Raw genomic sequence first — 14,938 nt, 5'->3', positions numbered from 1 at the left:
TCTTAGATCTTACAAGCAAAAATAGACTGACATTTTATGACTACTTTGTTCTGACATATAAGAACTGTCCTCATTTTGATACAGTTTGCTTACCATATCAGTACCGCTGCAGACTTGTGTTCTTATAGCTCTCAGATGGCTTAGCCAACATTGCAAAACAGTACTTACTGCGTGTTTTAATGGGATGGGTTTCACAAGACTGGAGAACAGTTTTTATAAAAGAATCCAGAAGCATTTAACACCTCTGTCATTTTGAAGCAGACTTTGTACGCACATATTTATTGCTGAAAAACGTCACTTGGCAGCTGGACGTCAATACAAGGACTAACAAGAACCATATTTTGGCCAAGTTATGACTTTATGAATTATCTAGAAAGTGTATATCTATAATCCAAATTCAGATTACAGACAGATAACAGAAATTTGTCAATACATATATGAGCAGTGGTGTAAATCGAAAGAACAACAAAAAAATAGCTTAGAAAAAATGAGAAGGCAAAGCTACAATAAAACCTAGAGAAACATAGAAATCAGAAAAATCAGTAATCACTGAACTAAAACCAAATTTCTTAAAATCCAAAACTACCAGTAACAAAACTCAGAGTCCTGATATTTATGACTCTATTTGGCTTTTATGTTTTTGACATGTTAGCTGAATATTTTAAAATACATATCGATAATAGTTAAAAGTTTCTCTTAGCTCTTTTTGAGCCACAACACATATATGAACACATATCTGAAACTTTTAGAAGATGATGAAACATTGAGAAAAGGCAGTCTAGGGCATAACTGGCATCTCAAGAGGGGTAATAACGTTATCAGGCAGTTCATGAAGCATCCAACAGTCAGTCAAAGTAGTGGGTGTCACTAAGGATTTCTCGTAGAAACATTAAAGCAGCACATGACAGAATTTTAAAGTGACTGCATTCTGAGTGAAAATGAAACCAGGAGGTCGTGTTTCGCAATAACTGAGCATGTGGGGTTTTCCAAAATGTCAGAGTGGTCCAGATGGATCATGATGTGCTTTGATGTGATAGTAAATCCAATTCTAGTAAGCATGTGTTCCTAGCTATGTTCAAATTTGACCATTCCCTTTGAGTGCATTATTGAAGATAATATTTGTGTCACTTAATAAAACTACTTTGATTTTCAGAAAAAAATAAATACCTTAATTGCTAACAAGATCCGCTCACCTGATCACATGGTTCATTCATGCAGAGTAGCGTTTCTTCCAGCAAGTCAGAACATGAGCCATTCACGCTGTGACATGGCGCCACTCCAGTACAGTGTGTTGCTCTCTCTGTTTCTCCAAGCTAATGGCTAACGTTGTGTCAAACCACATAAAAACAAATGCACACATGCCCCCGTCCACTTATTTCACCTGATTGCTTTGCAGTAAGCCTACCTACTTGTCTCAAGGATACAGGGTGAAGGTCCTGATCTGTGCTGTGGCGTTGTAGCGTAGCGGTGCAGTACAGATACTGTCCTGGAGTGGCGCTGTTTCTCTCACTGGATGAATCTTTATCACACATTTTATTAGTCACAGAAAGTGGAAGTTCAACCAGACCGGAATGCTGAACGGTCAATTTGAAGGAATCGTTCATGAGCGACTCAACTCTAGGTCAGACTGGCTTGGTTATGGAGGAAGCACCACTGATGTGCAGCTGTCTAAGAAAAGTACTCTGGTGAAAGAGAGAGTTGTAAATATTGAATGCAGCTTATTATGCAATATTTCTTTTTCTTTTTTACATTTGCACTTCTGTTTTTGGGAGATTTGTAAAAAGAAAAGCCTAGCCTTCAGATGTGTCCATGATGGATTTTCCTTCATTTTGGGGGTCATGATCATGTTTCTCAGGCTCACCACATGAGTTGCTAAGAAAAACCTATCACTCACATGAATGTAAAAATATTTTTGTACAATATTTGTACAATAAAGTAGAAATTTTATATTCTTGTTTTTCTTAATAAATAAATAAATAAATAAATAAATAAATAACTCCAAATAGGATCAGTTGATATTCAGTGAAATCTGTATATATAAAAAAATAAATCAGTCAAACTCATGGAGTGTTTGCCTATTATAGATTTATAATAGAGATTTCTTATGTGGAGAAACCGACATAAGAAATTAATGGAAAGCATCTGGAAGAGAACTTGTGACACATTTGGTCAAAACTGAAAACAATAATCTTAAAAAGCTATGGTCAAAAACAAACCAACCTAGTTGTTTTTGACGACCCAGATATCCTCATCCTAACAGAGTTGGGTCATGAGTTTTACCATTTACAATGGGTTTGAAATAAATTTAAAAATTAGCTAAGTGAAGCATAGGCACCTGAACAATAAAAAAAAGTTGAGCAGTAACAAACATTTTGTTACTGCATTTCCTGAATGATTAAAATCAACTTTTTTGAGCTTTACATCATGTTATGTTATTCCCTTATCAAAAACATAACCCTAACTAGGAGTTTCTTAAAGAGACAGAAACCAAATTGCAAAGTCAAATTTAATTTAAGTCGTATTTGATATTTGACCGTCATATTTAATTTAATATACCAGTATACAGTTTTTTTTATTTTAATAAAAACTGATAACATAGTTACTCAGAGTCAAGACTTGAATCTGGCTGAGCACATCTCACCCAAAAGCTGCTGTAAATAGGTGCCAGTCCTGCAAAAAGTACATTTCTTTGTCAAAGTGGTCAAAGTGTATGCTGAATGAAGTTAGTCGTAGCTGGCACTAGCTACTTTGCAGCTAAAATGGAAATGTTACTCAAGGTGAACGAACTGATTTTCCAGAGTGAACAAAGTCATTACCACAGCTCTGTGATGTTGCAAGTTATACCGCATAATTCTACCATTTCCTTTTTCTCTTTGAAAAAGCTTCAGTAAAGTCTAATCAGATTACTGCGTAGCTCAAAATGGTTGTCCTGGAGGAATGATGAGCCTCTTCTTTCACCCACCAGACTGGGTCACAGTATGAGACCAACTGTAAAACTACCATGCTATAAACCAAGGCACAAATACAAAACATTCTGAGGGATGATAATCTATCTCAGAGCCGCAGTTTCACAGGCATGTGTGATCTGGAAACTTTGTAAAAATGCTGATCGTAGTTTTCTGAACATTATGAGATGTTCAGCTGTAAAAAAGCTATTTTACATGCTGCCATTTTGAAGGTGTGATTAAGACAAGTTTTCCAATGTGACAAATAGAAAAGACGTTAAACATTTGCAGTAAGGGTTGTGCAAAATATTAATATTTAGTGTCTGTTGTGAATTATCTGTGCTATTGCATCTTATATTTTGAATTTAAAACATTGGTAGAAAAGGGTAGCATAAACAAACTGCATTGATACAGTAACTTAAAAAAAACATTCACACTCTTAAACCTAATCATTTTTTTTACATTGTAGCCCTTTCAAGCAACACTATGCAGAACATTTTACTCCACTATATTTAACACTAAAAATGTTGTGTTCTATGCGTTTCATTAAGCAAAAGGTTGTGAATGCTTAAATGAACTTGATTTCTTTGTTTCTGCTTTTAACAAATTACCAAGAAACTTTTTTTCCCCACTTTGTCCTAATTGGTTGTTTAGTGAGTAGAATTTTGAGAAAATACTTATTTTAAAATACAAATTTAAAGCTGTAATATAACAAAATGTGGAAAAAGTAAAGCACAGTGAATACTTTCTAGATGCACTGTAGTCAAATAAAAAGTATGGAAGTTTTATAAAAATTTGGGGCTATGAAAGTTTAGTAAGTTAAATTCTAGTAAAACAAATTCAAATTTTCATTAATCATTTTCTTAAACTGCCAGAAATTGAAATTTTCTGAAGCTATCAGGGAAAGTTGTCAAAATCAGAGTAGAAATTACCTGCCAAGATTAAATAAATATGATTAATTTCAGTTGCTTGTCAGACGCGTTGCTCTTGTAGCTGTAGTGATATGATATAAAGAGACAGGGATTACTCCCCGGAGAAGCATCTCCACACCCATGTCTTTACAGTACAATATATAAACTTACATGTTTTATTGAGAATGTAAATATGGATCCCCTTTGCTGTGAACTTTTCCGAGACAGACAGTAAAACAGAGATACCGAATGTGTCACGCCTTCTCTTAGCATCACCCATTAGCTGTTGTATTACAAGGAGCCTTACACTGTTCGCTGCCATCAACTTTGGTGGTCCCTTGGAAATTAATTTAGCTGCCTCAGTTGTCCCCGCTGGTTATGTTCAAAAAGAGTGCTGGAGCTACATGAAAGCAGCTGTATTCTTCACATTTCTGAGATCGCTTCCTCTTCCTGTGATTTGTTATTCCTAAGCAGAGAGAAACAGCAGTCTGGAGGTGTGATGTTTAGATTACGTGGCTCCTTTTCTTTCCTCCACTGCCCAATTAGAAAGAAACAACATTTGAGGGGTGCCTTTTTAATGATATTTTAGTGGAGGCTGAGTAAGCAACAGGTTCTGTTTGAAGCCCGGTGTTGGAGAGCGCCGGATTACTGTGCTGATGTGCGGCAACAGTCTATTTCATTTTATTAATAGCCATATTGCAGTACGGAACAGAGATGATTCATGCCTAAATTGTGAGCTGCGCAGAGAAAACTTCTGCCCACCAGCGTATTGTCAAGATGCCTCTCACGTTCCATTGAAGCACGTTTGTATTTCGAGATTTCTCTCTCCCTCTCTTTTGTCAAGAAATTGATTGATATGGAATTTGTGGAGACATGATTTGGTCCAACAGTGTGACTGCGTACAGTGCATGCCTCGACACTTGTGTTGCTGGGGTGAGCGAGTCTGTGTGTAGATGAGATGGTTTCTTTTGAGCTGACGCAGTACATCACAATGATATTACAGCAGTAACACATTTATTGTCAAGTAGGGTGTCCAGTCAGCTATCTGAAGGATTCGTAGTCTTTCGCATGCCCAAACAGCTTCCGTTCTGATGTGCCTTTTCATGTTGTAAGAAAATGTATATTAGAATCTGCTTTAAAGTGTGGGGGGGGAAAAAGAAGAGGGATTGAAAGAATGGAGGCAAGATTGAGAAATGAAGTAAGTAAAATGAATAGAATGTAGGGATGAAAGGATGACTAAACCTAACTACTTTGAGGTTGAAAACCAATCTGAAAAATGATTGGTTGAGTTTCCCGAGGCAAAGCTCTCTTTGCTCACATCAATAAAACATAAACATGAATAAATGCACTGCTTTTGGCCTTCCAGGGTTCGTACTTAATTTCATGTATGCAAGTGAACGATGATATGCACGGAGAATTGTATTTACCTTGAAGGCACCAAATGATTCTGGGAGCCATTTTGTGTTTGTTTGATACCAATGCTTATAAAAAGGCAAGGCTGCAGCAGCGATTCATACGGCTTTGTGCTAAATGCAATTTTAATAACCAAGCTCCACTAGCATTACCAAAACACACTGGTCTGTAGGTCTCGCTTCAACATTTGCATGTCTGCAGTAGTCTCTCCCCACTGACTTAATCACAGTTGCTCATCCTATCTATAACGTTGAACACATGGGAACACAAAGTGATACACGCACCTGGGGAGAAATCATCCAAACAGTCATCTGCCTCAATGTTTTACTCCCAGAGGTGGATCTTCACTGACCCAGACCCAGTGGGTCAGCGTTTGTTAATGAGCCAGATAGAAAAACATGTTGCTAACAGTGAAGACAGAATGTTTAGTGGCAATTACGGTGAGGGTGTCAAGAGGATTTTTGTCATCCAGTTTTGTCATGTAGGTGCAGTGAGGTGGGGAATAGAAAACAATCAAAACCACAAAAAAAAAAAAAAGGTTTTATTAAACAACTTTTGTGAAATTTGTTCAGTTTCTCGCTGGTGATTTTCTGGATTAAGACATTAAAATGTAACTATTACCACTGTGAAAGCAAAACCCAACTTCTGGCAAATTTGGAAAAATTTGACCAAGGTGGACGGAGTCAAGAATGGGGACGAGAGGAGAGGATAACGTCAACTTATCCACTTTGTTGTGATATTTTTCCACTTTTCTAAACCCTCTTGCGACTTTATCGTTTGTTTCTTTTCTGTGTTGTTGGAGACTTGCATCTCATCTTGACTGTGACATGAGCAGAGCTGAGAGGCACACTTTGCAACAACAGTCCGTTCAACAGCAAACTGTCTCCAATAGTCAAAGCAGAGGAGGCCCATCCCACCCTATTTCCATATTGCAAATGAAATGAATCATACATCTGCAAAGATGAATAACGCTATCGAGCAATGCTCGTGTCACACTCAACTCGCTATTCCAACTCCTGACTCGCCACCAGGTGAGGCTGTGTCTGAATGAGATGGTTTTATACCCGAACACGGAGCTGACAAAGTTGTGACGAAGTTATATTGCTGCAACCAGTAGAAACTTTCTTCTGCTTAAGCATCGTTTGACCAAAGGAGGCCAGCATTGAGATGGTTCTAGGTAAAATATTGTCAAATTAAACATATTCACACAAAAATGTCAACATTTGCATAGGAACATAAAGGTACCACCGTAAATAACCTAGGTAGATGGTTTATTAGCAAAAAAAAAGTTGATATGGGAATTAGTTGCACTTTAAACACTCCAAAAAACAGAAAAAGAAGATATAATATAAAGGAGTTCAGAAATATATATACATTGCCATATGTATAAATGATAAAACAGAGACTCTCCTAGTTCTTAAAACACTCATAGGACTTCCTAAAATAGCAGCTGTGAACTTTCTGCCAAAGGCTGAACCAGATGTGATGTCATCAAGACTACAGCCATCTCATCTGTAATTGATTTGCTTGTAATTAGTGTATGTGTGCGTGTATATATACATATATTAATGTCTGAACTGACTGATTCCTGGATGTTTCGACCATACTGAGGTTGCTGAAGTGTGGAAAACAAAACAAAAATCAAATGATCTACAGGTAAAGGCGGTTGCACTTTAAAGAACTGAGAAAAGTATATAAATATAGCTCCTGGAAATGCCAATCAGCAGTGTTCAAGTCCTTACCAACAAGTGGAAAATGAGGGATTCTGTTGAAACCAAGTCCAGTCACAAATGCCAGGAAAATTGTGAAAAATCCACAAATAACTTCAGATGACATGCAGTACTCTCAGGAAAAAGCAGGCTAGCTGCTTCAAGATACACAACAAGGAGGCACTTGAAGACAAATGGGCTACACAGGTAGTTGCCAGGAGAAAGACGCTGCTGTGCCAAACATCACAGACCAACATTTGGAGTGATGACACCAAAATGCAACTTTATGGACACAACCACAAATGCTACATTTGGAGAGGAGTCAGATTGTCTGTCAGAAAAGTATGTGATTCCTACTTTTAAATATGGAGGTGGATTGCTTATGCTTTAGAGATGTGTAAGCAAAAAAGCTGCATGGAAGTTTGTCCTAATTGATAAGAGGAAGTTATCACAAAACACAAAAATAAATATTTACTCTTAGTTTGGAAACTGTCTGTGGTGTACTTAAGACTTAAAATTGGTTACAACAGGAAAATGAGAACATTCAAGGGACTGACTTTGCTTACTAGCCTTAGTATGACCATACCACTGTGGAGAGATCTTAAACATACAAGCCTGCAGAACTGCCCAAGAATTTAAAACAACTACAACTTTTGTTTTAAAGGGCAAAAAATATATATTTATTTGTTTTGGTGAAGGAAGTTGCTTAGTTGTTGTGCATCCCATTTGTGCCCCAACAGGGGCAGAGCTATTGCAAAGGACTTTTTATTTAGTTTCACCCCCACAGCGTTAGCCACACTGCAAAGCGGATCGGCAAACTTCTTGTAGTAATTCAATGTATACATTTACTTATAATCTGGTATTTTCAGAAAGTGAACTATTTTTGGAACTGGGTGGTGAGGAAATACATGTAAAAACACTTAAGCTTGTGCTGATTCAGTTTAGAATTTTGCAGCTATTTGTTCCCAATACGAAATGGTGAAAGTGAAAATTGTTTCTTTGGAGTATACTGAGTTAGTACACTGTGTTTGATTTCTTGTAGTAAAGAAGGAACTGCCTCTAGTTTGACACTAATAAAATCAATTCCAGATTCAATTTGCCTTCTAGTATCGTTATGTCCCATGAAACTGAGTCAGTGTTTGTATCAAAAAAAAGAAGAACAGAGGAGACAAACGATCAACAGTTTGGCAGAGTTTTTCTCTTGTATCTATTTTTCAAAGCAGGCAATTAGGCTCAGCATCACAGCCATTTAACTAAGTCTGCTCTCCAAATTGATTCGGACTACAGCGCTGGACCTTGCAGACACGGTGCATTTAGTTATGCTAATGCTTATCTCTCCGTGTGATTGGTTAATTAACCTGCAATGCAGATAGTCCCAGCAATGCATAGTGGCTGTTTGATGGCTAAATTGTGGGTCAATTGGGTTTTTAACATTTCCAAAGCAGACTTAGTGACGTGTCTTTTGTTCCTCTGAGTCTGTGCAGCTTTTCACAGTTTAATAACTCCTTCCCTGGGTCCCCATGAGGTTAATGTGTTTAAACTCACTGTAATTGAGCTTTTGACCTGTCTTTCATGGTTTCTGTTAAAAAAGGAAATCATCATATTATATCATGTTTTATACCCCTTGATTGTTATTATCCACCATCCCTTCTCGCTCTTCCCCAAACTGTCTATCCTGTCCATCCTTCTTGCCTGAGTTATAAGCATCCACACAGGAAGTCCTTTATAATCTTATTGGAGTGACAATGATGCATTTCCAGGCCATTTTCCTCTCTCTCTTTGCCTTAGCGGGCAATATTTTTGTTTCCCTCCCATCCAACCCCAGATAGTATGCAAAAAGTGTGACAGCAGACTTGAGCCACCTAACCTAAGATTCAATATTCAATTACAAATTTGCCAATTTCGACAACATATTAGCAGAAACAAAGGGAGCGAAACGAGAGGGAGGAGCCATTCACCTATTAGCTCCATGTCTGCTTCCTGTTCACTGAGCAATTCAGATTTTGTTATTTAATGGGTATCATTCTGCATGATGTACAGACACAACAACACATGGAGCTTTTTTTTCTTTCACAATCCCACAACCAGTAGGCTGATACATCATGACAAAATGACACGCTCTTGTCGTCGAGATAACCACTGCATGAGGCTGATGTATATTGGTGAAGAAATGTGCCAAACATGTCCTATCCAGTTGACTTCATTGGGTGTAGAGAGATAACATGTACTACAGAGGCAGTATAATTTCAACAATTTGAGTATAAATACCCCTTGAAGTTTTTCATATTTTGGAGTCTTATAATCAAATGGGATATACTGACCCATTATATTTGGTATTTCTCATACTGATTTGTTTCAATAGTCTTTGAATGATCCAAAATAAGTCACCTTTGGGTAATTTTGAGGACTGTCAGAGAACATACAGCACACACGCAAAAGCTAACACCCAGAACACACAATCCCCTACTATGGATCATTGGATGATTTTGTTTGTTAAGCTATATCTTCTCTTCAGCTGAAGAGAAGATGAATGGAGCAAAATACAGGTCTATCCCAGAAGAAAATCTGCTAGAGTCTCCAAAATAATTGAGATGTTGGCAGAGGATCACTCTTTAGCAGAAAAACTAAACATGCAGTCAGAGATACAACTGACTGGTTTACTCATTCTTGTCATAGGAAGTCATAGACTTAAAGCTAATTATAATAAGCTAAAAGTCTAAATCTCACAAGGACATGCCTTCTAATCTGACTGAGGTTGAGCTATCTTGCAAAGAAAGATTTGTAAAAAAAAAATTGAAATCTCTAATGTGCAAATCCAACACAGCACAAGGCAGCTCTGCAAAGTGTTGACAGAAAGAGGGCTTAAGTACAAATGTTCCCCACACATTTCAGATTTATATATTTTTAAAAATTGAATTTTGCTTTAGCTTCGTAGTTATGCTCAATTTTGAGTTGGCATATTAAAAGAAAATCTGTTTGCAATGTAACAAAATGTGAAAAATCCATCTGTTTCTGCTGCTGTTGCAGGTGATCCTGATTTTGACTAAGCTCTATGACTTAACCATGGGGACCGTAACCGAGAGCTCGCTCTGGAGGTAGGTTTTCCTAAATTTAATCAGAGCTGTTTTTATTTTTCAGTATAGACATATACAGGTTAGGGCACCGGGCTTAAAAAAAGAAACAAACAAACAAAAAAAAAACAATAAGAATAATATATTCATGGAGAGCATAGCATACTGTAAGTATGATTTATAGTGCTCTCCCTCTCTAGGATATGAACAATCAAGTTGCAGTGGAAGCCACGGTGAAGTATGTTTTAATAAAGCGTTCTGAAGTGGTTAAGATTGAACCATCCTCCTCTCTGCTTCCTGCAGCCCCATAAATAAGTCGAGTGAGACTGCAGGAGGCTTTTAGAGAAGACGCTACCTTCTGTCCATCATCAGCACAAAAACTTTTTTTGAAAGGCTGTTTCTGAAAGATAAACCGGATGACTGATCTGAGAGCTTCTTTGTTTGGATCTGTGGTGCTTTTCCTCTGACCTAGAAACTTTCTGATTGACTTTTTGATTGATAGTCATCTGTAACCTTTTGTTTCAGCAGCAATTGACATGCAATCGCTGCTATATAGTCATAGCAATTTCATTCCGAATGTATTAAAGGGTGAGTTACAGTGCCCTGTCAGGTCATAAATAAGAACAGAATTCATTAAGGATTATACCACAAAGCCCAATACTGTCTCAGATATGCCTTCTCTCACCTCTCTACAAGCCTGCAGAAAATTCATTTCTTTCTGAAATACGCATGAAAAAAAAAAAAAAAAGACCATCGGTCCGGCAAGCAAGAGCCTTAAATTAATATCTGTTTCTCCAGAGGCATATGCACCCACTCTACTTACTCCCTTTGAAATTCCATATTGTATGTAGGAGGTATTCCATCATCAAGGTGGTTCCTGTAACAATGGCCTTCAAGCAAATTAGAGTACCTCAGGGGTCCATGGAGATCTCTTAGTAGAGGCATTAGAAAAGCAGTGATCTCCATGTTACGAAAAGAAAAGAGTGAATGATTTCCTTGACAACACCATAAATGATTTATGTCTACAGCTTCTGGGCCTCTGCTTGTGGCAAAACGCAGCATGCAGATCAATGGGCGATATGCATGAGCTGGCGAAACACGCCTCGATTCCCATTACGTTTCCAGATGAAGCCGCACATTGTAATCACATCGTTTAAGAGTTCCTCAGTCAGAAACAGACAAGGAGCACTTAACGCTCAAATACAAATGTTTTTACTGGTCGCGGTTTGTGCAAACAAATCCCAACAGGAACAGTTCAAGTTAATGCACAGACAATGATAGCAGACGGTGGGTTCCCATCCAATTATGCGGCAAAATTACATTCGGAGCCACCCAGGTAGAACTGAGAATGTGGCTTGGCCGTTTGTGGAGAGAAGAAATAGGAAGCCATGAGTGACAAAGCACATTTGCCCTTGTCACTGGAGTCACCTTAGTGAAGTACAGGCATCTTTAAACACTGCTGTGGATATTTTTATTTCATTCAAACACAGGCATTTTAATTAACAACTGGCTGATTTCTGCATTCACATATTTCACACAGCGACCCATTCAATAAAAGTTTTGATTTTTGAAAACTTAATTTATTTTGCTACATAAATTCACTAAGTGAAACACATAATATAGACTGATATACTGTATTATATAGACTGATGTTTTGAAGTCTCTGGTTAAGTTATTTATGATTTTCCTTTTGCAGCTCATGAAAATGCAACATTTAGGAATAAAATATTACATCAGTCCAATAAAAATATGTTTAATGTGGTCTTGATAAAAAAAGCTTAATATCTGCTTAAGTATTTATTTTTCAACAGGTATTTTTAATTTGACAAACAATCCTCATCGCACATTTTCATTTATTGAATATAACTCTAAGAGATTTGATAAATTTAGACTTACCATAGTGTAGAACAATGTACTACTACAAAGATGACCTTAACACATTGCTAAAATTCATCTTTATTCAAGGTTTCATTTTCAATGCAGAAAACTGAGTCATTGAAATCTTTTGGCATTCATAGTTTTTTGCACTGTCAGAGGATAAAGAAGATGTGACCTCCAATTAGTTCCGGTGGCGTTATGTACTATGGCACAGTCTTAAAACACATCCAAAATGTTTACAAATGCTAAAGAAGTTACATTTTTTTACATAATAAGAAGATCCAGCATTCTTGAAGCCTAGTTGTGGTTCTTTGAAACCAATTTTTTGGTTAGATTTTAATATTTTAATCTCTTTTGCTAGCTGTTTTGTGCAGTACATTCCTTATTTCTTTTCAGTTCACCCCAAAAGTCTTCAAAAGGATTTATTTTGGAGGGCTGTTATGGACATAGTGGATGGTTAATCTTGTGTCAGGGGAACAATTTATGTGTTGATTTGTTAGAAATCATTATGCCACTCTAAGACCCAGTTGACAACCCATTTTCAGTTTCCCATCAGAAGACACCAGGTGTTTATGCAAAATTTGCTGGTGTTGCAAAGAGTTGATGAGGCTATTTACTCTAAGAAGGACTTCCAACAAAGGTCTTTGGAAAAGCAACCGGCACACACCATCACAAATCAACACTGGGTTTTTCAAAACTGAGATTCTGTTGCTAAGATAAAAACAAGAAAGGATTTTTACGTGTCTTTGCATGTGGAGAGCGTGGGGTATTCACGTCACGTCAAAATGGCCTAATTGCTCGAAAACAGTCATCCTAATCTGATTTACTGTTGTACCATTTTTCCAGGCACTTGGAGATTATTTTAAGTAGTGCCCTAATTGGTTGCTGATATGACAGAAACTTAAATCATATCCGGATGAAAACAACTATGATCTGAAATGCATCAGTGGAAGGAAAGTTGAACCTTTGCTTTTACTACATCACAAAAACCAAGGGTCTATCTGGAAGCATTACGTCAAAATTCTGGGAAAGCAACCATAAGGGGCGTAATAAATAATTTGACAATTGTTTGCCTTACTTGATCCATAACTATAAGACAATTCAGAGTCCAAACAAGAGAAATCATGACAATCCCCAACAACAGCAACAAAAGTGAAGACATGTTAAACTACAGTTAGTCTCTGTCAGATCTGTTTTATACCTTAAAGCAACATGTTGCCTGAATGTCAGAAAATCCATCTCTAATTGTATGGAAAGCTCTGGAGAGACGCTCTTGATAAGAATAAAATGATTTACAGTTAACTGGCTAAACATGGCAAACCTGAACAGTGGTTCTCTAATGGATGTTTTTTTTATTATTATTATTGTTATACAATGTTGTTTCTGTTCAGATCCACTGACTGTGGCAGCACCTACACCAAACTCAATGATAAAGTGACCTCCAGGACAGTTTTAAGCTACCTGTATGTCTGTCCTACCAACAAGCAAAAGGTCAGCATTTCCCTCTGACTTTTACTTCTGTCAGATGTTCCACAAGTCATTCTCAATAAATTAGAATATCCTTAAATAGTTCAATTATTTTGGCATCTTGATTCAAAAAGCGATGTTCATTTATGTAACTTTAAATTCCTGCCACAAAGGGTGATACATTCTAAGCCTCTATTTCTGATAATTTTGTTGAACGCACAGTATTCAGTTTCTCAGAAAATTTAGAAACCCGTGGAAATAGATTTATGCTGCAGAAATACTGCTGATTTAACAGTTGTCCAGCGAACAGTTATTAATGCTCTCCATAAGAAGGGTAAGCCACAAAAGGTCATTGCTAAAGAAGCTGGGTGTTCACAGAGTGCTATATCCAAGTATATTTATAGAAAGTTAAGTTGAGGGAAAATGCTGTTAGAAAACTGTGCACAAATTACAGGCATTACTGCAGCCTTGAGATGATTGTCAAGCAGAGCTCAGTGAAAAGTTTTGGGAACATTACCGAGCTGGAGCGAGTGCAGGTGAGTCAGTTTTCACTTTGACATTAAAAGGTTTTTTGTGGGAAAAAAAAACAACAAAAAAAACCCCCAACATTTTGTTGATCATGATTGATTTGCAAAGAGGGTTAAACATTCAAGGGGGTGAGAAATTTTTATAGGCACTGTCATTTTCTGAGAAATTGAATTTTTGGTTTTCAATAACACTATTTATCAAAATGAACAAAAATAGACACTTGTCATATACTACTTTGTAATTAAAAATATGATTGACTTGCACAATTACTTTTTTAATTACAGAAAAGAAGATATCTATGGTGATATCCTAATTTATTGAGATGCTCCTGTATCTTTATTTCAAGTTTTGCTCAACCATTACGTTCGTAGCTCTTTTACCCGTTTCTAATGCTTTACCCCTTGCTCGGCTTCCCGTACCATAGATATTGATGCTTAGTGACCCAGAGGTAGAGAGCGCTGTTCTCATCAGCTCAGATGAAGGGGCCAGCTTCGAGAAGTTTCCCATTAACTTCAACGTCCTCAGCCTCCTCTTCCACCCTGCACAGGAGAACTGGATTCTGGCTTACAGTCATGACTACAAGGTACATCTGGGGAAAAAAATAAAATAAAAAATTCACAATGAAATGTTGCTTTTATTCTCACGTGTTGCTCGTTATCATCAGCCTACTTTTAATGTGTGAAGGAGTGGATCAAAAAATTTTGTTTTGCAGCTCTACAGCTCAATGGACTTTGGGAAGAAATGGCAGCTTGTCCATGAAAACGTGATGCCAGGCAGATTCTACTGGTATGAGTTCATGTTTTGTCCTGTAATTGATCACTGACACAATTACGAAGTTGATTGTAAACAGATGAATCCAGTGATCTATGTAAAAAAAAAAAAAAACCTTACCGTCACAGGAGTCAAGCCCAAAGCTGATTACATCCCTGTCACGTAGGGCTGATATAATATTGTGCCGTCTTCTCTGGAGCACAAACACAACATGCTGTTTTTGTTGTTGCTGCCGTTTAGACGTC

The 14,938-nt window shown here is 37.2% G+C and overlaps 1 protein-coding gene across 2 annotated transcripts in view; it reads left to right on the top strand.

The window, feature by feature from the left end:
• Positions 1-14,938, top strand: part of LOC103476779 (VPS10 domain-containing receptor SorCS3-like) — a 63,360-nt gene that overhangs the window by 14,472 nt on the left and 33,950 nt on the right. For both annotated transcript variants that reach the window (XM_008429353.2, XM_008429355.2), the window contains exons 2-5: positions 10,006-10,073; positions 13,319-13,418; positions 14,347-14,505; positions 14,635-14,708. In XM_008429353.2, the coding sequence (XP_008427575.1) occupies positions 10,006-10,073; positions 13,319-13,418; positions 14,347-14,505; positions 14,635-14,708 (401 nt within the window). The remainder of the gene's footprint in view (positions 1-10,005; positions 10,074-13,318; positions 13,419-14,346; positions 14,506-14,634; positions 14,709-14,938) is intronic.

This window comes from Poecilia reticulata, linkage group LG15 (assembly GCF_000633615.1).
Source record: "Poecilia reticulata strain Guanapo linkage group LG15, Guppy_female_1.0+MT, whole genome shotgun sequence".
Classification (NCBI taxonomy): domain Eukaryota; kingdom Metazoa; phylum Chordata; class Actinopteri; order Cyprinodontiformes; family Poeciliidae; genus Poecilia; species Poecilia reticulata.
Note: the sequence above shows the minus strand (reverse complement) of the source record. Positions and strands in the feature narration are given on the sequence as shown.